We start from the raw sequence: 27943 nt of genomic DNA, 5'->3' as shown, positions 1-27943 counted from the left end.
TTGCTCAAGAATGGCAGAGGTAGGGAGAGGAAGTGTTTGATCCTGCAGCCCTTCCCCAATCTTTCATTGATAGGCTATTTCACATCTGCATCAGCTCAATCTACTTTAAATTCTGCAGTCAGGAGCAAACAAGGCAATTCTGGACAGATGCAAAATTTTCTTTATGTTTTGGACTTGCCGTCATCTTGATGATGGCAGCAAATTCAAAGCATCGCATTTTCCCCTCTGGTGCTTACAGGTGTAGGATGCAGTGTGTGTGTGTGTGTGGGGGGGGGATACCCCTTCTATGCTGCTAACCAATGCCCCGCTTTTCTTCTTTACTCTGTCTAGGCATGATAGCCCAATCTGAAGCAGTTGTGTTTCCTTTATGGTATTACTAACTACACCAAGAATCCCCAGCTGTGCTACAGGAGACAGTGTCAAGTTTACTGCTTTAGAATGATGGATGACTTGGGAAAGTCCAGGGCAGAGGTTCCCAAACTTTCTGAGTCATGGAGCACTTTTCAGGAAAGAAATGTGTCACGAAGCACTAATTTTCACCTAGCACCTATATACTAAACTGAATGACTCTAGTATTTTTCTTTCCAATCTCTTCACGGAGCACTAGGAGATGCTTCACGGAGCACCAAGAGCTCTTTGGAGCACAGTTTGGGAACCTCTGGTCCACGGCATGCACCTAAGCATCTGCTAAACTGTCACATTTCTCAATGGAAGATCTGTCGCTCACCTCTAAGGATATCCGGGTCAGTTTGCCCAGCACCAAATTGGAGGTATGACCGCCAAGTCCCTAATCCATAACTGTGGGCCCAATTTCAGCCCACAGTCCCAGAAATACCTGGTCCCCAATGAGCTTAGTGCCCAAGGGGATGAGACAGTGGCACTACCAAGGGAACTGCAGCCTGGTCAGATGCACATTTACTCAGAAGTAAGTTCCACTGGGTATTCCTATAAAATTATGCAAAGGATTGCAGCCTTGGACATATCAAACTGCTGATCAAGGGTGCTCACCGCTGAGTTCTCTCAAAGATTACTTGCAACTGGCAGCCCTGCCACAGATTGACATGCGACAGTACAGCCTCATCTGCCTGTGCAAATTTCTTTCCTTTTAACTAAATGTTAACTGTGCTTTGTAAGTCTTGCTAATTTGATGCAGCCATATGGTGGGAGCTTTTGATGTTCTAAATATTTGTGAAATTGGCATATGGTGGACCAATTGCTAGCAGTAATCTGTGCTTGCTGAAACCTTTTGGAAAGCTTTTGCTTTGGTTCCCCAGCCCAACTTGTATTTTGATTTAAGTAAATGCTTAGAATCTAACTCTACCCTTGATTTTGCTAACTGTGTGATTCTAAAACTGGGGTTTGCTATGTAGCAATTGATTAGAAAGCTGTTCTGTAAAAAAAAATGTGGGGGAAAGCTGTGTCAGGTCCAGACTGGCAACTGATGCTGTTGACCAAGGGCTAGTAAATCATTAGGACATAGGCTTAGGCCCCTAATCTCTCAACTCAACTATAAAAACCAATGGGTGACTTTGAACTAGTCACTCTCAGCCTAACCTACTTCACAAGGTTGTTGTGAGGACTCTCAGCCTAACCTACTTCACAAGGTTGTTGTGAGGACCGGGAGCCTCATGGAAATAAATGTACATAAAACCTTTTTTTTTTAAAGGAGAAGGATCTAAATATGCAAAGATGCCCATTAGTAATGTATCTTTAATGTGAGGAGGAGGAGGAGAGTTGTTTTTTATATGCTGACTTTTTCTACCACTTAAGAATCAAACCAGTTTACAGTAACCTTTCCTTCCCTTCCACACAACAGAAACCCTGTGAGGTAGGTGGGGCTGAGAGAGCTCTAAGAGAGCTGTTACTAGCCCAAGGTCACCCAGCTGGCTTCATGTGCAGGACTGGGGAAATTAACCCAGTTCGCCAGATTAGTGTCCGGTGCTCATGTGGAGGAGTGGGGAATCAAACCCAGTTCTTCAAATTAGAGTACACTGCTCCAAACCACCGCTCTTAACCACTACACCATGCTGACAAGTGTCCAGGATGGCTCTGAGGCACAATACTTTAGGCTTCAACCACTAATTTAGGAATCAAAGTCTAGATATAGTGGGTTCTTCTTTACATAATGCTTATTATAGAAGCGAAAAGATATTTGTTTGAAGTAATGAGCCCCGTGGCGCAGAGTGGTAAGCTGCAGCATTACAGTCCAAGCTCTGCTCACGACCTGAGTTCGATCCCGATGGAAGTCGGTTTCAGGTAGCGAGCTCAAGGTTGACTCAGCCTTCCATCCTTCCGAGATCGGTAAAATGAGTACTCAAGCTTTCTGGGGGTAAAGTGTAGATGACTGGGGAAGGCACTGGCAAACCACCCTGTAAACATAGTCTGCCTGGTAAATGCCAGGATGTGACATCACCCCATGGGTCAGGAATGACCCAGTACCTAATGAGCACAGTGGATTTATGCTTGAAGATTTTTCTCTTCAATTTGACTAGATTTGTTAATTTTAAGGAGATCAGCGTTGTGCACAGTATATTCTCCCCTCTTTCATTTTATCCTATACCCTGTGAGGTATATTAGTCTGAAAGGCAGTAACTTGCCCAAAGTCACTCAGCAAGCTCCATGGCAGACTTAAGGCCTTCTCTCTTATTAGACGTAAGGGCTATCCATGGCTACTAGTAAAAAATGGATACTAGTCATGATGCATACCTATTCTCTCCAGGATCAGAGGAGCATGATTTGGAACATAGACAGGACCTTGGTCTGATCCAGCATGGCCTTTCTTATGTTCTTATGCATCCCTAGTTGTGGGATGTTAGACTCTTTAAAAGGTTTACAGAAGAAAAAAAAGTTATGTTGCCTGGCCCTGTTCCTAAAATAGAGCTGTCAATACTAGAAAAATATTGTATTAAAAAGCATTAATTCTTTAAAGCTTATTTCCCATCTCTCTCCCCTAATTTGTAAGGGATGTTTTTTACCCAACACTTCTGTCTAAATACGACAGATAATAAACAGGTGTGATTGGATTGTTTGCTACTATTGGAAATGTCAGAGAAACAAGATGTACAAAGGGGAAAAGAACACAATCAGATAATGGAAATGTGCACAGAGATTTGGGATTTATTTAAATTTTTGACATTTCTCTCTTGGAAACAGGATGTAACTGCTCTGTTAAGCCAAAGTGCTAGTGAAAGAGAACGGCTGATGTGTGTTAACATTCAATACAGCGGAGAGTCTTGCTTCAAGGACAAAGGGCCAGTTGTCTTTGCAGAACTTCTTGAATAAAAAAATGTAACTTGCTGAATTAAAAGCTTGCAGTACTGACAGAGTAATGGAAAAGACAGTTCTTGAACTGCAATAAAGCTATGTTAATACTGGCAAACGAAGATGAATTCATAGTAGTCAATCATTTAAAGTTGGTGGTATTCACAACTAGTCACAAATATGTGCTAATTTGAATACTTATCTAAAACTAATTTCATATTTCATCCAGCTACCACATTTAAAAACTATTTCTAGGCATGTGTTTTTCCAAACTCTGGTTTTATAAGATATAAAACTTTAGTTTTATAAGACTAATTAATTCACTATGAAAGATGTCACATGTTCAATCAAAATAGCTTTGAAAACTGCATCTTTAAAATAAGTTTAACTCCCACATCCAATTAAAGAATCTGGACTAAACAGTTCTAACAAGACTTTGTTTAAAACATTTAGCAGCAGGTATCTCTAGGATTTATCTACTGAAGGCTGCCTAATAACCTTTACAACTGATAATACAAATGAGATAATTGTGAGTTCTGTTCTTTGAACTAAAACCAGCAAACCTTCAGAGAGTTTGTCTTTTATTGAAAAAGGAAACAGTCCTCTTTATTAGGTAAGACGTTAGAAAATACAAGCATGTGAAAATTAATCAAACAGCTACTGTAAAAACAAGTGCTAAACTTATCAGAGGTCCTAACGTTCCTTATTTATATTATAGTAAGCAATATTTTAAAGCAAACCAGGTTTCAGGTTACAGAATTAAACCTGCTTATAGGGATTTGCATATAAGCCCAAGCCATACACACAGAAATCTGATCTAATCTTCTGAGACTTCCATCTAGAGAAATCTGATTTGTTTAACACAGTAGTACATTTTTATAGAAAAATATCAGTTTTATCTTACTCTAAATCTCTTATAGCTTAATCACACCATTATTATCTAGATATGTGATTGGTTCTTAGGTATGATTATATAATCCAACAAGTTTACATGAGCTAATCAAACAGGCACATCTAAGAATACATCTAATATGTCTTCACTATCTTTTCTAAAGCAAGACAGGGCCACACTTAACTCTTAATCTCCATTCAAAGGCAATTAATCTAGTATTTCTGTAACTGGGCTGGGGTGTGTTTTTTGCACTCCTAGGAACATGTAGCTGCATTTTGTAATTTATAATGGTTTTTCTTAACATGTCAATGCTTTTGGACAACTATTTTAATCTTCATTGTTTACAATCCTATGCACCTGATCAGTGACATTCATGAAGGACTGTCTGCAAACAGGGGCAAGTTCTCTATTTTACAAATAGCCACTTCAATGCCAAAGCACAATAGCCAGCGTGGTGTAGTGGTTAAAGTAGCATTTCCCCATGTGGCATCAGTGGGCTTCATGGTGCCTGCCAGTACATCCTCTGGTACCCACTGTACATTTCAGAAAGTGGGGAGGGCTATTTTAAGATAGAGCTTGCTATTGGCTGCCTTCATTTAAATGAAAAGGGTTTCCATGGCTGCAATAGCAAGCACCACTAGATGATCAGGATGACTACTAAGCACCCAGGCTTTCTTTTGTCAGTATGTGATCCCATTCCCCATTCTCTTCCTCCCTTCCTCTTGAAACTTGGGTTTTGCTTTGTTTCTTTTTATTCCCCAATTTTTTTCTCCTTCCCTCAGGCTTTCCTTAATTTTTTTCTATTCCCTTTTGTGAAGGGATGAAGGAGACATTGTGCTTGGCTCCACCTCCTGCAGCAGCCATTTAGGGTTTTAGTTCTACCTCCTGCAGCAGCCCTTTTGGGATGGCATTCTCCACCACCTCAAAATTCCAAAGGTGCCCACAGGCTCAAAAAGGTTAGGAACCCTTATGTTACAGTGATAAACTAGGAACCAGGAGACACAGGTTCAAACCCCCACTCTGCCATGGAAGCTTACCGGGCCACCTTGAGCCAGTCACGCTGTCTCAGCCTAACCTACCCCACAAGGCTGTCGTGAGGATAAAAACAGAGGAAAGAAGAACAGGTCACTTTGGGTCCCTATTGAGGAGAAAGGCAGGATATTAATAAGGCAAATGTTTGAACAAATGGTGCTTTGAGGCTGTGCGCTATATGCCAAAGAACAGTAATTGAACTGTTGCTATTTATGCAGCAATCTGCATAATACTGAAAGAAAACTCCAGCACATACTGTATTTTCAACATATCAAATCAGGTTATTGTACTGCACACTCCTTAATAACCCACACACTCATCCCAATGAACATCACCCTTAACACTTGCTTCTAACAACCACCAATGATCTTTTAGTCCATGTATCTTGTTTTATCTGGCCAAGGGCCGCAAATAAACTATCTATCTAACCACCAATGATCATATTAAGTACTGACAAAGTGTTAGTTAGCTTAGGGGCATCTGAGACTTTAGAAATTCCAGTATATGTTCTTTTTTTACTTAAAACATGCCTGTGCTTATAACGCAAATATTTTCCAAGGCTTTCAGTTTCTTCAACAACAGAGCCCTATCCTTAACCAATGAGGACAGATGTATTTATCACATTCCAATACTATTTAAAGGAGGATTTCTCCCCAAGGTCTGTAAGAGTTCACAGGCCTTCTTAAATTCCAAAAACCTCTGAAGCAGCTGCTTTAATCTTTCCTTCCAAATTCTGACTTCAGGTCTTTGTTTGCTGATAATCGCCTTGCTGTTTTCCAGCAAGCCATACACAGAGAGGTTTCACATCTTTTCCTGATTTCTTTTGCTGTCAAGTAATCTACACTTCTTACAGTTTCCATTTTTCTTGTTTTAAGTTTATCACGCTGGCTGAATTCGCAAATGCAACTCAAAAGGCTTTTCAGCCCTTTCCTGCTGTTTGTAAGCTCATAAAAAACCAGGACATAGTTTTAAATGTGCTTCATCAGGTTTTTTTTAATGTGTGAAAAACAAAAGGGTAGTGTTAAATAAATAGGTTTTTAATTGACTGCTAGCTATACAGGATGACAGATTTGCAGCATATTTTAATTCAATCTTTTTAACATTTTTGATTTTTTAAAATTATAACCCCCACTCAGAAAGAAATTTTTAAAACCATAATAATGGCAGCAAGTTTAAATTTTAAATAAAAAAAACACTTTCCTGTAGTGATGCATGTGATCTAAGGTTTCGAAGCAGAGTTCTTGAGCAATGCTACAGACTACTGCTAGAGCAAATGTGATCCCTTCCATATTTCCTCACTAAACCAGTGTATTTTTTCCCCTCAGGCCAGAAGAAAGGGTGTCACACCTGCCTCCATCCTAATCATACAAACAACTATGAGTATTGAAAGCCAGAAATAGCTCAAAGTGTCACGTCCTGCTGTGGCTCCAGGAGAGTGTTTGGAGCCAGGAAACAGGTAGCAAGCATGTGAAATCTCTTGCGTGTGTGTGTGTGTATATAAAGTGCCGTCAAGTCACAGCCGACTTATGGTGACCCCTTTTGGGGGGTTTTCATGGCAAGAGACTAACAGAGGTGGTTTGCCAGTGCCTTCCTCTGCCCAGCAACCCTGGACTTCCTTGGTGGTCTCCCATCCAAATACTAACCAGGGCTGACCCTGCTGAGCTTCTGAGATCTGACGAGATCAGACTAACCTGGGCCATCCAGGTCAGGGCATGAAATTTCTTAGACGCTCCTAAAACTGGAATATAGTTTTGTAGGGGTGCTAGGGGCATTAAAATTGCTTCAGGGACCTCAGCCAGATCACGAACCACCAGTTTGCCACCCCGATGCTTGAGCACAACCCAAAGCACAAATGAACCGAAAAAGTACCACAGTATACTCATTTGTGGTTTGCATGCCAGAAACAAACTAAAATGTATTAAAGCGTCTTACTAGGACAGGGGTGGAGAACGTCAGCCCCAGGGGCCGTTTAAGGCCCGCAAAATCATTTGGTCTGGCCCTTCATGAGTCATGGCAGATCTCTACCTCACAAGGGTGTAAGACTGGTGATCAACCCCCTCCTGCGAACAGGAATAGCCTCTATTCAAGGCGGATGTGAGTTTGTTTTGCTGAGAAAAGGAACCTTTTTTCCCCCTTGCAGAAGAGTCGTTAGCTATGTGGCTGTAGAATCTGGCCCCAACCATGTGGAGCAGGAGCAACACCGGCCTGTGGTTGGACGGCTATGCCCAGCTGGTGCAACAGACCATCCTGTGCCACCAGGTGGGTGAGTGCACCAACGGTTGGATGCCTGCCTGCTTGCTTGCCCGCGCCCGGGGGTGGCGGTAATCTGGGGCAGCTGCATGCTTGGGGCTTGGTCGGCTAATTTTTAAATTGATAGTTTTGTATGGCCCACGAATGATGTTATAAATACCCAAATGGCCCTTGGTGGAAAAAAGGTTCCCCACCCCTGTACTAGGACATCACAACAACTTGCCGTTTAGTGAAGACTTCCTGATTGGTAGTTACAGTGCTGAGCACAAAGTGGTTAAGGAGAAGGGAGAAAGGAAGGCGCGCGTGAGCTTGTGGACTCATCACGAACAAGCTAAAGTTAGTTTGCAATGTCTGAAAGCAGCTAGTGGTTTAATCTGTGAACTAACCAATCACGAAACACATGGGGAAAGCGCCAGACTTCTGCCTTGTGTTTCAAAGTTATTTACACTCTTAAAACATCTGTTTCGTGTATTGATGCACTTTGGCTTTAGTGTCCTTTAAGTGCTTCCTTAATGCTAACTATGTTTGTTCTCATTCGTGATCTGTTTTTATCTTCATGGAAACAACTGTAAACGCAGCTCACAACACTAGCAATTTTCCTCTTGATAAATATCTGGATAAGTTCCTGACTGTCCCAGACTTCTGAGTGGAATTTCCCTTTCTGCCCTGACTGTTCATTGCTGAAGTACTTTAACTGCCAGAAGCATTCAGCCATACAAAGCAGAATCAAGAGTACTAATTTTCCAATCATTTCCTGCAGCAATTTCATATGGTTCCTCTATTGCCTTCAAAATGCTTGGTAAATGTCTCACGTTCCTTTCCTCGCTTCTTTTCTAATTTTTTTTAAAGTCATTTCTCAAATAGGAGATAATTAAGAGCCAGTGATGCAGCTTTTAGTCACACAAGTCAACAGAGCTCAGTGACTCGACCAACTTGTCATTCTGTGGTCAAGTTGGCCCCAGATTTAAAATCAAGGTCAAGCATCTTCCCACAACAGTTTTTTTTAAGGGGAGGGGCTACTTCTTCCTTTACTTCACTCCATTGACTTGTACAGAGCTACAGAAGCTAGGATATGTCAGCTCTCAGACAAGGATGTAGGTGGGCCTAAGGACTTCTGCTCTTCCAGCTCCCACAGAGCTCTATTCAGAAATGGGACAAGCTATTCAGACAGCTCCATTACCTTCTGTATTTGTCCCATGCAGAATAGCTGATCAGTGCTATTAGCAGACTGTAATCTGCTTTTGGGATATACCAAGACTGCACTCCCCACCATCGCTATCAGACAACTATGCCTCGAGTGTAGCATACCACTGGACAAGAAGACATTTCCTGTGTAATGCCCCATTTCATTTTTGCTGCAGCTGTTCCACACATGGAATCTGTTCCTGCCTGCAGGTCTCTATATCTGGATTGAGGAAGTCAGTAACCATATGGTCTAATTATGTTTTGCATCACAAGTCTTTGTATTTCTTGCATCTGGAAAGAATTGTGCACCTTTGATATGAGAGGTTCTCAGCATATGGCAGAATAACTGTTTCCAGATGCTGATGCTGATGAAGAAAAAGATGATGAAGAAGAAGAGTTGGTTTTTATATGCCAACTTTCTCTACCACTTAAGGAAGAATCAAACCGGCTTACAATCACCTTCCCTTCCTCTCCCCACAACAGACACTTTGTGAGGTGGGTGGGGCTGAAAGAGTGTGACTAGCCCAAGGTCACCCAGCTGGCTACATGTGTAGGAGTGGGGAAACAAATCCAGTTCACCAGATTAGCCTCCACCGCTCATGTGGAGGAGTGGGGAATCAAACCCAGTTCTCCAGATCAGAGTCTACTGCTCCAAACCACTGATCTTAACCACTAGACCACGCTGGCATGACTCTTTGCAGGATGTAGGAGTGCAGAATATGGAAGTCTTCCTCACTGGGGCTTTGTTGGTATTCTGTTGGTACACTGGGGCTTTATTGGTATTCTGAACACAATTCAAGGCACCAAAGTATTATGCTTGTAAGAATGGGAGGGATGATACTGCCTGGATGTAGGATACTGATGGTGACTTTGGGCGAAAACACATGGTCACTTTAGCCTCCTTTATTCCGTTTCAGCCAAGATTCAGCCAGGATCGAACGCACGTGTTTCGCCGAACGTGCATTCGATCTTGGATGAATCCTGGCTGAAACAGGGAATAAAGGAGACTAAAGCGACCATGCATTTTCGCCCATTGTTGAGACTGAAAGCGCTGGCCTCTGTAGAAGGGTGTAGCAAAGCGACTTTACATGCAGATGGGTTGGTAGGCAGCACTCCCAAGGATTTGGTTGTCTGCCTATTCTTCTTAGTATTGGTCAGCAGATCATTGGTACTTGAAACAAATAATATAGTACCTTCAAATGGGAGGTTCTCAACTTTAGCTTTTGTCTCAAGTGGAAGGGCTGTATTGTGCAGCCAGGCATGTCTCCGCAGGATAATAGACGATGCTGTGGATCTTGTGGAGGCGTGTCTGCCTAAATTATTTTCCTGCTTCAAGAGTCTAATTGCTGTGCTAACTTGGTCTCCTCCGGGAGTATTTCCAGATTGGGGGGACAGCTTTTCTCACAAAAACAACTGATAACTATCCATAATAGTTTGATAATTTGAAAGTCTGACATTTAGGGTGGCTGAAGAATAAACTTTCCTTCCTAGGGCATAAAGACGTTGGCTCTCTCTATCAAATGCAGAATGTTGGCCCAGTCTTGTCTAGACTGCATCTCCTCTGTCACGATAGATGATTGGGGAGGGTGAATTGTTAGAAATTCACAGGAATCTTGTTTGATCTTATAAAGATTTTCTACTATGCAGGATGTACCTGGGGTAAATGCTGGTTTCTTCCAAACAGGAGTAGTAAGACTTGACAGGCCTTCCAGGATTAGAAAGGGGAATCTGGATACAATCTGCCTAATATCTTGTCCTTGGGTTTATTATCAGTGGTAGCCTCAACAATATCTAGGGCCTTCACCATCCTGAGCATTTGTTCTCCATATAGGCGTAGGTCCTCTTTCAGTGAAACAGGGGTTGGATCCCCAATCCTCTCATCAGGGGAGGTCTCAGACTGTCCCTCGGAACTGTAGAGGGATGCTTCCATCTCCTCCTCCTCCTCCGGTTCTGAGTCCATAGATGTTAGAGCCTGTGTAAAGGGCAGGTGAAAGGCAGGACCGTTTCTCTCTGATGGTTGCTTTTGGGCCCAACCTGAGATATTGAGTTGCTTCTGCTGGCAAAAAAAAACAATCCAATCTTGAATATGCATCAGAGACATAAAGAGAGGTGGCAATGGAACGTTAAGTGGCCACGGAATTGCTCTCGGATTCAATCGTGTAAGCTTAGAGTCCCAATGCCTCACTTACAAGGGATCCTGTTCAACCCCTGAAAGCAGCCTCTCTAGTGATTCCAAATGGAAAGAAGGAGTTTTCGGAGAGGCCAAGGTGACATCTGGATCGGACATGGGAACCGGAGGAGTGGAGCCCTTCTTAGACTTTCTGGGGTCTTTGGCTTTATCTCTGTGCTTAACCTTCTGCTTCTTAGAAGATGGTTTAGAGACACAGTGGCTTGGGGTCGAGGCGGCTTGATGCTTCAAGCTCAAAGTCATCGGAACCGTCAGAACCAATAAGTTGGATGGGGTTGGTTCCAAAGAAGGGGTTGCTGGAACGGAGCGAACCGACGATGCCTCAGGCTGAGGTTCTGAGTTCGGAACAGACGGAACTGACTGCGTTGAAGACGGTCTGCGCAGTGTCTCGGAACCCCACTGGGGGGACACAGAGACAAGTGTCCTCTCCCATAGTGCGGCTTTCAGTCTGAAGGCTCCGTCAGATCTAGCCTTCGGGGTAAACTTTTGGCAGACTTTGCCTGCCTGAATGTTGTCAGCTTCTCCCGAACAGAGCAAGCAGGAAATCGTGCTCATCACTATGGGTAATTTTAGCGGCACATACAGCGCATTTTTCTGAAGAGTGGTTTGGATGCCATGATCTACTGTTATGTTTGTGCCCAAACCCCAATCTGATCTTCCAAGATCCACCGGGGGGGGGGGGGGCTAGGTCAGCGAAAGCTATCTCAGGCACCCACTCAAATGGCCGATACAGTCTAAAGACTCACATTGAGACAGCAGAGAAAAGAGCCATTCTTAACATTCTTCCATTGGAGACCGGCCAAAGACCAAGCTGCAGATAGCAGCATTTGTTCACTTACTTGCAAGCCTGCAATAAACAGTGATGAGATGAATCCAGATCCCTACCTTACAATGGATGGCAAAGCACACGTGCAGCTTAGCGTACGGGGAAAGAGGCAGCATGGAAACCTCTATGCATATGTGAAGATGGATCCAGAGACTGGATAAATCATTCCTATTTTTATTTTAAGATCTTTATCTGAAACCATAGCTGAGGGCTTCCAACTCTGGAGATATGTTTAATAAGCATCTGCAACATGCATGACCATGAACAGAATTATAAAATCACAAAGGTTTAAGTTGTCATGCGGATTCGACCATCGTGCAAAAAACTGTTTACTGATATTCACTAGTAGAGACTATCTTCCCAAATAGTTACAACACAACCTTTGAACCGAGGAAGATTTTTAAAATACCATTGCACTTTTTAGCTGAGCACAAAGGTGAATAATTAAAGGTGTACACATGTGCTTCAGCATTAGATAATACAGAACTCCATAAGAGGTGTTGCAAGGCTTGCTTGTATGCCAGGGCTTTTCAGGGGGTTAGAATGGCAGGCATCTTTTAAGGAGGAGAGGGAAACTTGGGAATTGTTATTTTATGCTAGTTTAACAGGAAATGTTTTTAACTATTATTATAAGCCACATGGGAACCACATGGGAAGGTGGGAAATAAGTGTTTTAATAAATAAAAAGTTTATTTCATCTTTTGTTGCAGCAAATACTGACAAACCTAAAGTGGTAATGCAGAAATATTTGAAAAGCTGTAGCTATTTCCATTCTAAAACTATCTGGCGTTCTGTTATCAGACAAATCTCAAAAGCACCATAATCCAAATCACTAGGACATGACTAATATTTTAGAAAATCCAACCATTTCTAGTTGGCATATAGCTCCCAACAGTAATTTAAATAAAAACTAGGTCAGGCTGGTCTCATCCTCAGAGTACTGCAAGGTTGCGCTGGTTAGAAGACAGGATTTTCATTCACAGAGCAGCTTAAGGTCTCCTGAAGGACTAATAATTTAAGTACTAGAGCTATGTAACATCTATACAGACATGGAATTCATTTTTGCAACAATAACAAAAAGCCAGTGTATACATTCCTAAAAATCCATGAAGCAAAATTTCCAAGCCATTTCTCTACACAGTTTTGCAGGATCACACCAATCATGGAATCAACCAAGGCACTAAAAAGAGGGGTTTCTGAGCAAGCAAATAAGATCTTGTTCCTCTTTATGTGAGCAGACTTTCATATCCATACCTGAACTTCTAACAATGATCTCAAATTGGCACATAGAGGATTCTCCCATTTTATCCTCTCAACAGCGGTACAAAGTTGCTTAGGCAGAACAATTTGTCCAAGGCTATCCAGTTCATGGAAAACTGAGGATTTGAACTCAGGACTCCGCAGTCCAAGGGCAATGCTTTAACAGAGCACATATTGGCTCTCATGTCATGCCAATCTTTGTGCCATTTCTAGCCTTGATTGCTTTGCTAATTTCATGCCAATTTATATGGTGAGCTTTATTGAGGTTGTAATTTTTGTCTGCCCTCCAACAAATGTGCCATGCCAGATGTACAGAGCACAGGATCTGATGAGACAGGTTTTAGCATTTCCAGGAATAGGACTGTGGTCTTGTAGCATCCATTCAGCAATCAATCATTTGTTCTGGTGAAACTGCCAACATTTTCCATGGTGTCACTAACTCCAAGTCACCTAGAAGTAAAGCCCTTCATAGAAATCCAGATTAAACATCTCAACTTACTTTTAAAACAATTTTAAAATATTTTCACTTTCTACCATGATGGAGCAAAGCCATGATTAACCTACATGCTTAAAATACCATAAGCACAACAAAACCAACATGAAAAATAACGGATGGGTGTTCTAACAACCCTAACTATTTTTCCTGCATTAAATGATATAATCCCTAAAATTTCAAGTTAGCTCTCAACATCAATACCTTGCAGTCCTACTACATAAAGCGAGACATCTCTCAACAGTAAAACAGTTTGTCCTCTTTTAAATAAAATGTTGGTTAAAAAAAACTTTTTTAAAAAAGGCAAGACTTTCTCCTGTAGTCTCTTATCCCAGAGCCTCCCAGATGTTTGCATGACCCTTTTTATTAAATGAAGGTACTTTAAAAATGCTCAAGAGTCTATTGCATTCCAGACCTCACATTTTACTTCTAGAATCCCAGGATTAAACTGTTCACTTTAACTGAATGTATTACTGGATGGCTCTAATGATCGCTATCAATGGCGGTCAATGCACAGTATGCATTACTCAGAAGTATGCTGCATGGAACTCTATAGGACTTGGAGCACTTCCAGATGAGACAGCAGAAAGACCCAAACCAGATACCAACAATTTTCTCTAAAGTAACCTGTTTAAAACACAGCATGAGTAGTTGGAAAGAGAGAACTGAATCATCCCCACCCAAAACAACTTTTTTAAGCCAGTGGGGCTTATGGAACCTTATTGTGAGATAACAGTTTAAAAGAAGTTAGGTTGAAAACATGCAGACAGGCCCAGTTCCCTACTCAACTTTAAACTGCCCTCCCCACCAATTAAAAATTGTACACAGGTCTATCACATCTCCTCTAACATTACTCCCAGTGATCCTTATGACCACAGCCTTAGTCAAATAGTTTACTCAAAGGTTTACTCAAAAGTAAGTGTCACTATGTTCAACAGAATCACAGATAAGAGTACATAGAATTGCAGCCTTAAGGAGACATCTAAGACCTAACAAAGACAGAAATCTTGATTCCTATAGTCACGTTCTTATAAAAGCATTCACCTCTAGCAAAATGTAATTCTCTTTTAAAGAAGGCAGCTACAGAGACCTGTAAGGGGAGTATAGCAGAAATCTGCAACACTTTTTGGGCTTTGAGCCCTTTTTCTTTCCAAGTTGCCTCTTTGGGCTGCTTTGCCACTCACTGTGGAAAAAATATAGGTACTTGTGTTTTTTCCAATGGTTGGAAATTCATTCTGAGATGGAGAGGAGAGGATGAGCAAAGGAATGGTGGAGAGAAGAGCTGCTTAGCACCTTCCTATGTATGATTTTTCAGCATCTTCCTGCCTGTCCTGTCCTTCATACTCTCTCCTGCATCACAGCTCTCCAGCCTATGATTTCTTTTTTCTCACTCCAGTCCAGATGAAACCCTTTTCCCCCAAACCAGATGCCCTTTTCGTTGTCTTCCATTAAACACATGCTTTTGTTATCATCATGTACACAACTGCTCTCCTTCCCCAGCTTCAAGCCCAGATGCGGCCCCCACTTCCCTTCCATCACTTTCTTGCCCTTGTTTCCAACCAATCATCATCCCACCCAGTTCAATATACACCCTCTTCAGATACAGCATCCTCCCCCCCTAGACTGTCTCTCCCCGTATCCTTCCCCAAACCAGGGCCATCTTTCTCCTCCTCCCCTCGTCAACCCAGTATCCTGACTAATTCTTTCCTCTTCTCCAGCTGTCCTGTCGAGGCTACAGCCGTTATTTACATTTTGGAAAGGGGGGGCTATGTGAACTCTCCAAGGTATTGGAGACCAATCAAATGAAGTGCTGGACTTGAACCAGGAATGTGGCTTCTTGCAGCAAAACCCTCCGGAGAGTTAATCCAGACTAAACCCACTAAATTCAATGGAATTAAGACTAGAATAACTCAGCATACTATTGCACTGTAAACGGCAGTTGCCACAGTCCTAATGGGGAGTTCCCTGACTTAACCCCTGCTCATTGCCCGCCCCGCCCCCCACATCTAACCCACAGATGGATGCTGAAACAAGGATTTCAACCCAGGAAATCTCCTAAATTCCAGCCACAACAAGCTATGTGTCCATTTATGAAAAACGAATAGCAATGGGGGGGGGGGCAGGAGTGCAGTGAGCTCGCCAATGTTGGCCCCCAAACCTATTTCCAGTATTAAGACTGAACCCTGCACCTTGTGACCGTTCAAAAGAGTACTTCAGAGCACGTGCAAAGTGCCTTTAAGGTAATTGCTCCAGCGCCCAGGGAAAGGAGGAAGTGAGCACGGCTCCCCGCAAATAGCAATGGGGGGGGCGTGCTCAGAGCTTGCCAATGTTGGCCCCCAAACCTATTTCTTTTTCCTTTTATTTCAAGCTCATTCGACCAAAGATCTTGAGCGCAACATACATAAGACAAAAACAAAATGTACAACACCAAATCTATTTCCAGCATTAAGACTGAACCCCGCACATTGTGACCATTCAAAAGAGTATTTTTTAAAAGAAAAAATATTTTCCACTTATATCACATTTAGTTTCATCATTCAATTAACATATTTGAATAACATAAACAATCTTTGTCTAATCGCTACAAATAATTCTATCTTATTGACTTCCCCTCCTCTATCCATTTTATATATCTGTGGTTCCCTTTGTAATTAAATTCTAATTCATTATAATATTTCATATAGGAGTTTAACTCTATATCACACTTTCTTATAGGGCGAAAACGCCCGGTCGCTTTATCCTCCTGTAATCCCTGTTTCAGCCAGGATCGAACGCATGCGTTTCGCCTAATGTGAGTTCGATCCTGGCTACAACAGGGATTAAAGGAGGATAAAGCGACCGTGCGTTTTCGCCCATAATCTAAATTATAACAATAATATTTTTTTTTTACTTAGATCACTTGAATTCGATCAAAACAGAACCTTTAACATTTCCCAAGTCAAATTCATCAACACAGCCTATTGCCCATGCCTCCCATAAACTCCGCATTTCTCTTTTTGAGGTACGAATGCAGTAAGCGCAGCCATTTCTGCCGGTCCCAACACTGTGTTTATCCGGCCAGCCTTGGGAGTGCTCCCGAGCACGTGCAAAGCGCCTTGAAGGCAACTGCAGCCGCGCACCGAGCCCCGCTCCCCCGCGGCGGCCTCCCCCGGCGGCTCACCTTGCCCGCAGGCGCCCCGCTGGATGGCGATGACGGCCGGCCGCTGCTGGCTCTCGGCGCGCCGGCTGGCCGCCCGCAGCTGGCACACGTTGCCGTAGCTCCGGCCGTCGTTGCCGCACACGGGCTCGTCGCTGGCGCACACGCAGCGGCCCCCTTTGGCCCGCTTGCGCACCGTGGCCGAGGCCGCCACGCCCGGCGCCGCCGCGCACAGCAGCCCCTCGCCGCACGCCGCCGCCTCGCCGCCGCCGCACGCCTCGCCCTCCTGCGCGGCGGCGCACAGCGGGCAGCAGCCGCACGCGTCCAGCGCCTCCCTGCCCGGGCAGCCGGCGGGCAGCGGCGGGCAGCGCGCGCGCTCGCAGCGCTCGGGGCAGGGCTGGGCCCGCAGCAAGGCGCCGCAGCAGCAGCTCAGCGCCACGGCCCACAGCAGCCCCCTCATCCTCGCCCCCTCGCGCAGGCAGGCAGGCAGGCAGGACGGACGGACGGAGCAAGAGTGCGGCGCGCTCTGGGGGACCCGTCTGCTCCGCCGCGCTGCCTGGCGGCCGGCTTTATGCAAGCGTCGCCGCGCGGGAATGCCGCCGCCTACGGAAAAACCGCAGCCTACGGAAAAACCGCAAGGGGCCGGCGCGCGATTCTGGGAACGGGAGGAGGCCGGGAAGCTTTCCTGGGCGCTTTGGCCCGCCACGCTCTGGCCGCCTGGCTTTTGCGCCTGGCCGGAGCGGAGCGGAGCAGAGCAAAGGTCTTTAGGACGGCCCGCGACCAGCGAATACAGTACAAATACAAACAGAAAAAGGAGGGGGGAAAAAACGGGGGCAGTTAAAACTAATCACCATGGTACACATCAACCACGAATACAGATAGACATCGTATATTTCCCTGCACGGGAAGGATGTGGAAGAATTTGAAAAAACACAGTTGCACTTACCTGTAACTGTTGTTCATTGAGTGGTCCTCTGTGCAGGCCCACATGGGATCTGTGGTTCGAAGCCTTCGCCTATTGGGATAAGCTGGCAAAAATGAATTTTGTTCATCTAGTGAACAAGTTGTAGATACGACTAGGTAATGTAAATAGTTGTAAAAATAATCTGTTAATACTGGTTCTGGTGGGTTATCCGGGCTGTGTAACCGTGGTCTTGGTGTTTTTGCACAGCCCGGGTAACCCACAAGAACCAATGAACTCTGACCGTGAAAGCCTTCGACAATAATCTGTTAATACTGTTTAGAGCAATGGTTCCCAACCTTTTTTTGACCAGGGACCACTAGGACTTTTTTGTTCGGTGCAGGGACCCCAAGGTTCAAAATAAAAATTCCGAGAATTTGAAAATAAACTTTAATCATAACTGTTAGTTAAACATTAAACTTAGAATAATATTTGAATATATATTTTTATAATAGAGAACTTTTAATTGAAAATATTAATTTATTATGGGTTTATAACTTTGTTTCGCAGACTTTAATTTAGTTCTCGTGGACCCCTGAGGGGCCAAGGACCCCCGGTTGGGAACCAGTGGTTTAGACACTTCTCCGGAAGTTCACCGCGGTGGTGGGAGGGATTATGGGTGCGCTGGTGGAGGGAGGTGGGAATAAAATGGGTAAGGTGATTGTAATAAGAATATAATGATTGTATTTTGAATTTTTCTTTTAATTTTTTATAGATATATCATTCTTATTATGTAGTTCTCTATTTTGTTATACTTTTTTCTGTTTCGTTTTTTGTTGTTTGTATTGTTTTCTTTTTGTTTAAAAATTTAATAAAAATTTCAAAAAAAAATAGACATAATATATTTAACCTATTGTGTGTATGTGTGTAAAGTGCGTCAAGTCGCAGCCGACTTATGGCAACCCCTTTTGGGGGTTTTCATGGCAAGAGACAAACAGAGTTGGTCTGCCAGTGCCTCCCTCTGCACAGCAACCCTGGACTTCCTTGGTGGTCTCCCATCCAAATACTAACCAGGGCTGACCCTGCTTAGCTTCTGAGATCTGATGAGATCAGGCTAGCCTGGGCCATCTAGGGCAGGGCATTTAGCCTATCTATTAACACTCCTTAATTAATACTACATATAAAAACACCGCAAGGATTTAAAATTTGTACCACTCTTTAGATTAAGAACTCTTCTTAGGTTTGTTGTTTTGAGGATATAGACCTGGGCACAAAACCTGGCAACCCTTCGTGTCATTTGATGGTTTTTGTCCGATAGAGGAGACACCTGGCGAGTGCGCCGGAGAATAGAATGGAGGAGCCCAGCCGGGAATTTCCCCCTCCGGATGCAAAACCCCATGCAAACTGAAAACTTCCGTGACCCCATCTCTCTCATCCCTTGCTGCCTTTTTTTTTTTTTTTAACAAATTTTTATTTTCAAGATAACATGAAATAAAACAAACATACATTGTGGATAAACTCAACTAAGTACCAATTGCAAGATATCCTTCAACTACTTTTTGGAGAGGATCTAAATCATTCCAAGCCTGTTTAGTTGTATTTACAAATCATTTGTAGATCTATGGTAAACACAAGCCATTAAAAGGGTGAGAGAGACCTAGGCATATCCGCCTGCTTTCACACAGTATATATGAGTAATGATCATAGAGTTGGAAGGGACCACCAGGGTCATCTAGTCCAACCCCCTGCACAATGCAGGAAATTCACAACTACCTCCTCCCCACACCCCTAGTGACCCCTACTCCATGCCCAGAAGATAGCCAAGATGCCCTCCTCCTCATTATCTGGCTGGAACATTCAATAAATAATGCAATAGGAACGAAGCAATGAAACACAATTCCATAGTAGGATCCTGGTTTCAGCAAGCTACACACAACAGCATAGACCCCACACAGTCCCTAATCGTTTTTTCCAAGTAACTGTGTGACTCATTTAGTAAAAAAAAGGTAAAGGTCCCCTGTGCAAGCACCGGGTCATTCCTGACCCATGGGGTGATGTCACATCCCAACGTTTACTAGGCAGACTTTGTTTTACGGGGTGGTTTGCCATTGCCTTCTCCAGCCATCTACACTTTACCCCCAGCAAGCTGGGTACTCATTTTACCAACCCCAGAAGGATGGAAGGCTGAGTCAACCTTGAGCCGGCTACCTGAAACCAACATCCGTCAGGATCAAACTCAGGTGGTGAGCAGAGCAGTACTGCAGCCTACCACTCTGCGCCACGGGGTTCTTCGAATGACTGAGGTACTAAATGAATCATTTAGTACAGCGCAACTATTGCCTGTGTAAAGAAGCCTTCTTGGATAATTCAGTTTTGCATAGTTTGCAGAAAGCCGCTCTGAGCCTGGCCCTGGCTAGGGAGAGTGGGATAGTAAATTGAAATAATTAATTAAAGCCAGGTGAGTGGGAGCCTTCCTGATCTCCTCTGGGAGGCGGTTCTACAAGGTGGGGGCCACACCAGAGAAGGTACGTGTACAGGCAGTTGCTGATTTTGCCCATTTGCAGGTTGGCATCTGCAGAAGACCCTGCTCCGATGAGCGAAGCTGATGTGGCAGAGCACAGGGGGGTTGGCAGTCTCGCAGATATGAGGGCCCAAGGCCCTGCAGGGTGTTGTTTGCGATAGCCAATATCTTAACTGCAGCATGGGAGTAACATGCATGCTCCATCTAGCTCCTGATAATAGCTGAGCCGCAGCATTCTGCACCAACTTCCAAATTGATTTTGAGGGGTGATCAATGTACAGTGCATTGCAGTAGTCTAGTCTTGATGTTTCTGCGCAAGCCAGCGTGGTGTAGTGGTTAAGATGTCAGACTAGGACCTGGGAAACCCAGGTTCAAATTCCCACACGCACCATGGAAACTTGCTAGGTGACATTGGGCTAGTCACACACTCTCGGCCCTGACCTTAGCTACTATTTGGATGGGAGACCTCCAGGGAATACCAGAGTCGTGACACGGAGGAAGGCAATGGCAAACCAGTAATAAAGTTGGGTCCAGTATAACCCCTAGACCAGGGGTGGGGAATCTTTTTCCTGCCAAGGGCCATTTGCTCATTTATAACATCATTCGGGGGCCATAACCAGGTGTAGAGCTCCCGGTGGGGTGGGAGGCTAGGGTTGCCAGGTCTCCAGCCACCACCTGGAGGTTGGCAACCACAGGGGAGGCCACGGAGAGAAGGCCTGGAGGGCACCCCCGCTCCAGGCGGCAAGAAGGGCTTACAGTGTGCCGCTGCGTTCCTGCATGCTGTGACTGTAGGGGGCAGCCTTGGGGCAAGTGTCCCTCCCCCTCCTCTCGCTGACCAACAGTTGACGAGAGGTCCAAAGGGTGCCGCGGCCCCAGGAACACCCTCGGGGGGGGGTGCTGTGCTGCGCCTCTGGGGCTCAGCCCTGGAGCTCCTGAGGGCCACTAAAAATGCATCACCAGGGGATTTGGATAGGGATACACAAGACTAGGTATCATCTGCATATTGATGACATCCAACCCCAAAGGTACAAATAATTTGCCCTCACGGCTTTACATAGAGATTGAAAAGCACAGGGGTAGGATTGCACCCTGTGGAACGCTGCAGGATAGGTGACAGCTGGTCTCCCACAGCAACCCTTTGAGTCCCATCTGTGAGGAATTGAGGAATGATTTGGACCAGTGTAGCACGCATCCCTTGATACCTACTTCTGCCTCCACGCATCTCAACAAGATGGTATGATCTGAAGATAAGTACAACAAGAGCAACAACGAGGCATGGCCTTTGTCTACACTTAAGACGAAGGTCGTCAACTAAAGCTAGCAGAGCTGTCTGTGTCCTGTAGCCCAGCCTGAAGCCAGCCTGAAAAGGGTCTAGAACAGATACGTTCTCCAAGAAGACCTGAAGGTGGTCCGCTACTGCTCTCTCAATCACTTTGCCAAGAAAGGGCAGGTTAGAGACCAGGTGATAATTAGCCACATAAAAAACCATCCCTACAGAAACCTTAATTAGCAGATGGATAACCACTTCTTTGAGTGGCTGAGGAAAGGTGCCCTGAGTCAATGAGTCAAACGAAGGGTTTGTAGATGTGGTCCTTACATTATTTTAGCAGCCAGGATGGGCAAGGATCCAGAGTGAAAGTAGTGGCCTTCACCAATCCCGCGATCTTGTCGACATCCATCATGGAAACTGGGACAAAATGATCCATGAATAGACCAGGAGGTGTATTAGTCCTGACTTCAGGTGTGCCTATGTTACAAGTGACATCCAGGTCACAGTGTATTTTCAATATTTATCAGAGGCTTCTAAAAGCGCATTCTTTCACATGTACATATTTTCAACCATTCATTATCAGATCACAGTTCATATCTGAGCCTCTAGCTGACCCTATAAAAATCACCTTAGCAATGCATAAAAAGGGAGATGGGAGACATGGACCCTCACAGGTGCTCTTGACTTTTAGACACCTCAAACCGGTCTTTCTGATCCCACGATACATACTTATGCACAGATTGTATGTACTCCAGTGCATCGACATAGTGCAAAAATCTGGGCGGTACATATCCTGTTATTTCTGTTTTGTTTATACAAGTAGACTACAACAATCTACTGTCTTAATTACAGCTCGCATTCAGGTACACTAATTTGCAGAAATAATGACACAACACTATGTATGGAGCTTTTCTATAGAACCTGATAATTTGTTTTTACAGACACATCCTCATGGGTAGTCTGAGGGGGGAAACCATGGATTGAGCACATCAGCTGTGGCAGAAACATCTAAATGATAACTACACATGTTCTCGGAGGCTTATGGTTTTCAAAGGCAGCCATCCAAAAACCAATCATACAAACATAGCTCACAGCTAGTGTGCCCACAGTCTACACCATAAAATGTTGCAGCCAGCACACTGTGGTGGTACAAAAATTTGGATCTGAAGGATCCTCAAAAAAATCTTCAGCTAAAACACAACTTATATTTTTGACCACAGAATGAACCATTAGCACCATACATATTTGCACCAGCAGTGTTTCACAAGCTAGGACACAGGCAGTCATGTTTTTTTAATGTAGAATAGCCAGCATTCACACCTTGATCACAACTCATCACGTTACCCTATCCAACTCATGACACAAAACCCTGGATCTGAAACGGATTGTGATTTTTTTCCATGTAAACATTCCCAAATCCATAACTTAATCATACTGCATATCCGTGATGGTAGAACAAAATGTTTAGTTGTTTTTTCTCTACTACCGTATTCAAAAGAAGTACAGTATGGATCTAAAGCACAGATGCCCATACATTCTTCCTCTTTTACAGTCAAAATTCATAGTGTGGTCACAATTATGCCTAGTCATTAGAGCTACCAACTCCATTATGGGAAATTCCTGGAGAACTGGGGGTAGAACTTAGCGAGGGACCCCAGCAGGGTATGCCATAGAGTCCACCCTCCAAAGCAGCCATTGTCTCCAGGGAGACAGATCTCTGTAGTCTGGAGATTGGTTATAATTTCAGGAGATCTCCACGCTCTACCTGGAGGTTGGCAACCCTAGTAGTCATTACAAAATGAATCTAGTACAGTTTTGCACCATTACAGGAAGAAATACATCTAGTACACATTTATATCTCCATAATGTATTTAAACGGTTTCTAGGCTCATGCCTTTCCAGATAACCTGCTGGTCGAGATGGCTTACAAAGAAAAACATACGAAAAACATAAACACACTATTAAAAATATCCCAAACCCAGCATGAGCATAAAAACAGCATAAAACATTGGCCAGCTTAAAACGAGTCTTATCAAACACCGTTCTCAGGCTAGGAGCAGACTATAAAAACGTTGACAGATAAGCTGGTTAATTAAGCGCCTGGGTAAAAAGAAACATTTGGTCTTGGCACCTGAGGGTATGGTAGGGGCCAGGCAAACCTCAAGGGGAAGGGTCAGATGCCACTCCTGCAAAAGCCCTGCCTGATTGCCACCCACAGCATTTTGGAGGCAGGGGCACACAAAAAAGCAGGGCTCATCAGGTGGAGAAGAAGAAGGAAAGAAGAAGAAAAAGAAGAAGAAGAAAACAAAGCGGCTTTCAATCGCCTTCTCTTCCTCTCCCCATAACAGACACCTTGTGAGGTAGCTGAGGTCACCCAGCAGGCTTCATGTGGAGGAGTGGGGATCCAAACCCAGTTCTCCAGATTAGAGTCCACCGCTCTTAACCATTACACCATGCTGACATACTTATGCTTATAGTTTGTTTTGAATGAATTATTAACAGCTATATACTGTACTAGCCTCAGTTTAGGCAACAAGTATAACACATATAGCCCCAAACTCTTAATTCAGCAGGGAGGGGGGAAATGCAGGTTTAGACCTAAGCCTTTAAGTACATCCTGACAAAATGTTGCTGAGAATGAATGTCTCAGGTAGTACATCTAATGTGTATGGGGGGATATCAAAAGGAGGAAACTACTTTCTGTCCAGTGCATCAATAACTCTTAGTTACTGGAGGTTCAGGGCAATTTAAAAAATGCTGGATGCTGGTTGAGGACCACATGGAAGACGCCAAAGAACCAGCTGCTGGAAAAACTAATAATTCAAAAATTAGAATGAAGTCCTCAAATCTGGCACGTCTAGATCACAATCAACAAATGCATCTCAGATATTAAAAGTCCATGTCTTCTTTTCTTTACATATATCAGCGCTACAAGTCTTACTGAAAAATATCTGCATTCGTTGAAAGACGGGTCAGATTATTTTAAAACCATGCTGCCATAACCACCACTGCCATAATTAGTTTGTTTACAAAATTTACATCTTGCTTTTCAGCCCAAAAAAGGCCAGCAAGGCAGTTAACATCATAAAACCCATAATAAAAATCAATTAAAACCACAAATAAGGCGTGTATTAAAGCCAGCAACTAAAACAGAGGGCAGGAAGCAGAGGTCATCAAGGGAAGACCAAATGAAAAAGTCTTCACCCACTAGCAGACGACAGCAATTGAAGGGCACAAATATCCCCCATGCCACAACCTAGAAGGGCCTCTCTTCTGTTGCCTCCTACTCTAAACTCAGAAGACGAGGCACCTGATGCAGGGCTCAGAGGACAATTGTAGTGGCCAGGTAAGTTTGTATGGGAGTAGGTGGTTCTTAATTTATGCTGGTCCCAAACTGTTGGAAGCACAAGACAAGAGCGGAGTGTCATCAGCATATTGGTGGCAGCCCAGCCCAAATCTCCACATGACCTCATTCAGCAGTTTCATGTAGATGTTGAAGAGCATGGAGGACAAGATGAAACCCTGTGGGACTCCATAGGCCAAGCATCTGAGCAACAGATCCCCAGTACCACCTTTTGAAACCTACCTTCAAGGTAGGACCAAAACCATTGCAAACAGTGTCTCCCGATCCCAACTCTGCAAGGTAGTTCAGAAAGATTGATCGTATCAAAAGTTATTGAAAGGTCCAAGAAAATGAGCAGGGTTGTACATCCCCATCTCTCTCCTGGTACAGGTCATCCACCAGAGTGACCAAGGATGCTTCCGTCCCATGCCAAGGCCAGACTGGAAAGGATTTAAATAGTTTGCTTCCTCCAGGAAATCTTGACATTGTCCACCTATCACCTGCTCACTTACCTTGCTGAAGAATGCCACATTTGAGAATGGTCACAATTACTCAAGTCCACTGGGTAGGTTTCTGTAACAGTGGACATACCACCACAGCCTGCTTCACGGCTAAGGAAACCTTCCCCTCCCCGACTTGCAAGGAGGCATTCACTGCCTCCCACACCCAGCAAGCCACCCCCCTTCCGGACAGATTTAAGCAGTTAGGAAGGCTCCTGGTGGAGTACTGGATGAGGTTCAAGGTGCTGGTTTTGACCATTAAAGCCCTTAATGGTCTGAGGCTATCATATCTGTGGGACTGTCTCTCCCGATATGCCCCACAGAGAGTGTTGCGCTTGGCTCACACCAACTTGCTGGTGGTCCCTAGCCGAAGTGTCCAGCTCAGCTAGGGCCAGGGCCTTTTCAGCCCTGGCCCCGGCCTGGTGGAGACCAGGGCCCTGCGGGACTTGAAGCAGTTCCGCAGGGCCTGTAAGACCGAGCTATTCTGCCAAGTCTATAGTTGAGGGCAGCAATGTTTTTTTCCAACATACCTGGCCTCCCTTCCTGTTCCCCTGCCGCCTCCTAAGATCTGGATTAGGGGACCTTGGCTGCTTTCAGGCCGGCCGGCATCTGGCCTCTGTGTATTGCGATGAGCGCCATCTGGTTTTTAAACTTAGAGACTGTTGGTTTTAACTTAATTTAAAGTTTTATGTTTTATTGTTGTGAGCTGCCCTGAGACCAGCTCCGGCCGAGAGAAGGGCAGGATATAAGATTAAAGATAAATAAACTAAATAAGGGCAAGGATCATATACAAAGGCAGTAGTCCTCATACCACCAGGGATCCTAGCCATATTCTCAAACTGAATAAACCGAAAAGTATCCTTAACAACTGAACAATGAAGCCTGGCACCATCTGATCCTGTCACTGCTGGCAACACAGGAGACTGGCAGAACTTACCCTAATAGTGTCCTGCAACAAAACAGTGCCACTTCCAGAAGCGACATTGCTGCATCATGGGGCATTCTAGGACCCACCTGAAACTCTGATTAAAAACCAAATTTTGGGGTGAAACTAGGGTTGCCAGGTCCCTCTTTGCTATTGGCGAGAGATTTCTGGGGCGGAGCCTGAGGAGGGCGTTGTTTGGGAGGGGAGGGACTTACATGCCACAGAGTCCAATTGCCAAAGCGGCCATTTTCTCCAGGTGAACTGATCTCTATCAGCTGGAGATCAGTTGTAATAGGTCTTCTGCTATTACCTGGAGGTTGGCAACCCTAGGTGAAACCTAGAGCGTCCTGCAGGCAAATGGCAATCCTAGTTACTGCTAATGCACTGTTCATTATGAATGTGAGAGATTTTATCTGCTCTGTGTTGAGCAAAGTGGTCACAGCAGGCCACCACCCAGGACAGCTCTGCTGACCTACCTGGTGCAGATGCAATCATGGCAGAAAAGGATTATTTATTTGCTGCCATCACTGCCATGGAGTAAACTTTAAAATGAGTTTCAGCCCATGACTTGTCAGACACATCCTGAGTCTCCCCTGTCTTTTCATCACCCACAGCCCCTCAGTAAACCAAGGAGCTACCTGGGCTCTAACACCTGAAAGGGGGCATCTAGGAGTAACCATGTCTATCGCCCAGATCTTTTCTTTATTTCGGATATCAATCAGGTCATCAACAGGAGCACCAAGTATATCAACAGCAAAATCCCCATAAGCCATCAGAAAACTGTTTGGTTCCATCCAGCTCTGGGATCAGATCCATTAGTCTAAGCCCAAGCAGGAAATAATCCGTCCATAACAAAGGAACCATCAGGAATTCCTCCACCTTCAGATCTCCTTCATCCTGCCCAGGACAAAGTACCAGATCATGAGTGTGACCTGCTTTAATTGTCTTTCACATTCGGGCTGACCTAAGGCCATATTTAAGATGCTGCGTGGCTGAGCAGTCAGCATATCCTGTCCTCAATGACAATTTTCTGGTACAGCAAGTCTTGCATTTCTCTCTGGAACAAGAAGTATGTGGTCCCTGTGTTTCCAGAATACCTTCCTGTGTGCAGCTCTCAAAACATCTGCAGCCCTCACACAGAGCAGAGGAATTCAACTAGCCTGCTTGGTAGGCTGGAATACTTAATGACAAGCAGCTCTACTGGCAGGTGGAAACCCTGGCCTATCTTTTCATGTATCTTTATTTAAATATTTTACTCTGCTTTTCTCATAGAACCAGGGACACAAAGCAACTTACAAATGAAATACTCATAAAATACAATGTAAATGAAAACACACAATCCAAAAGGCCCCCATTTAATCTTAAAGCTGATGGACATCCTGGGCTGGTGCTGTTTGGGCCACCATGGCTCACACAGAGGCAAAGGCTTAGAGGCCAAAGGCCCTCCAGCTCTTTGCCCGAAACCTTTTATCCAAGCCAAGGCTTCAAAAACCTGCAGAAAGAAGGGGCACAAGGTGAGCTTTGGTTTTCAGATGGATCAGACACTCTTCATTTCCCTTCTTCCTCAACATCAAATGTATGTGCCAGGAGTAGTCCAGTGGCTACTTAGAATGGCTGGCTGGATCCCTCACATTTGAGCAGACTAGCCTGGTACAAGTGGCAAGCTTGTTCGAAATATTTCTAACGTTTTCTGTTAAAACTCTGGTGGAAGCAATACTTCTAACAACTGGTACAGCAATAGAACAAACAGAAATGCAGCCTTAATCAAGGACACCTTTCAGAATTAAGTGCAGAATACACTAGTCCTTGAATATATCTGGGGGGAGGTAGGGTTGCCAACCTCCAGGTACTAGCTGGAGATCTGCTATTACACCTGATCTCCAGGCGACAGAGATCAGTTCCCCTGGAGAAAATGGCTACTTTGGCAATTGGCCTCTACGGCATTGAAATCCCTCCCCCT

General features: G+C 44.3%; 1 protein-coding gene across 1 annotated transcript in view; it reads right to left on the bottom strand.

Moving 5' to 3' along the window:
• Positions 1 to 16983, bottom strand: part of HTRA1 (HtrA serine peptidase 1) — a 55966-nt gene extending 38983 nt beyond the window's left edge. Inside the window, exon 1 of the mRNA XM_056850472.1 lies at positions 16548 to 16983. Within this exon, the coding sequence (XP_056706450.1) occupies positions 16548 to 16983 (436 nt within the window). The remainder of the gene's footprint in view (positions 1 to 16547) is intronic.
• Between the last annotated feature and the right edge of the window lie 10960 nt (positions 16984 to 27943).

Source organism: Euleptes europaea, chromosome 5, assembly GCF_029931775.1.
Source record: "Euleptes europaea isolate rEulEur1 chromosome 5, rEulEur1.hap1, whole genome shotgun sequence".
Classification (NCBI taxonomy): domain Eukaryota; kingdom Metazoa; phylum Chordata; class Lepidosauria; order Squamata; family Sphaerodactylidae; genus Euleptes; species Euleptes europaea.
The sequence above is the reverse complement of the archived record's forward strand: the minus strand, read 5'-3'. Positions and strand labels throughout refer to the sequence as shown.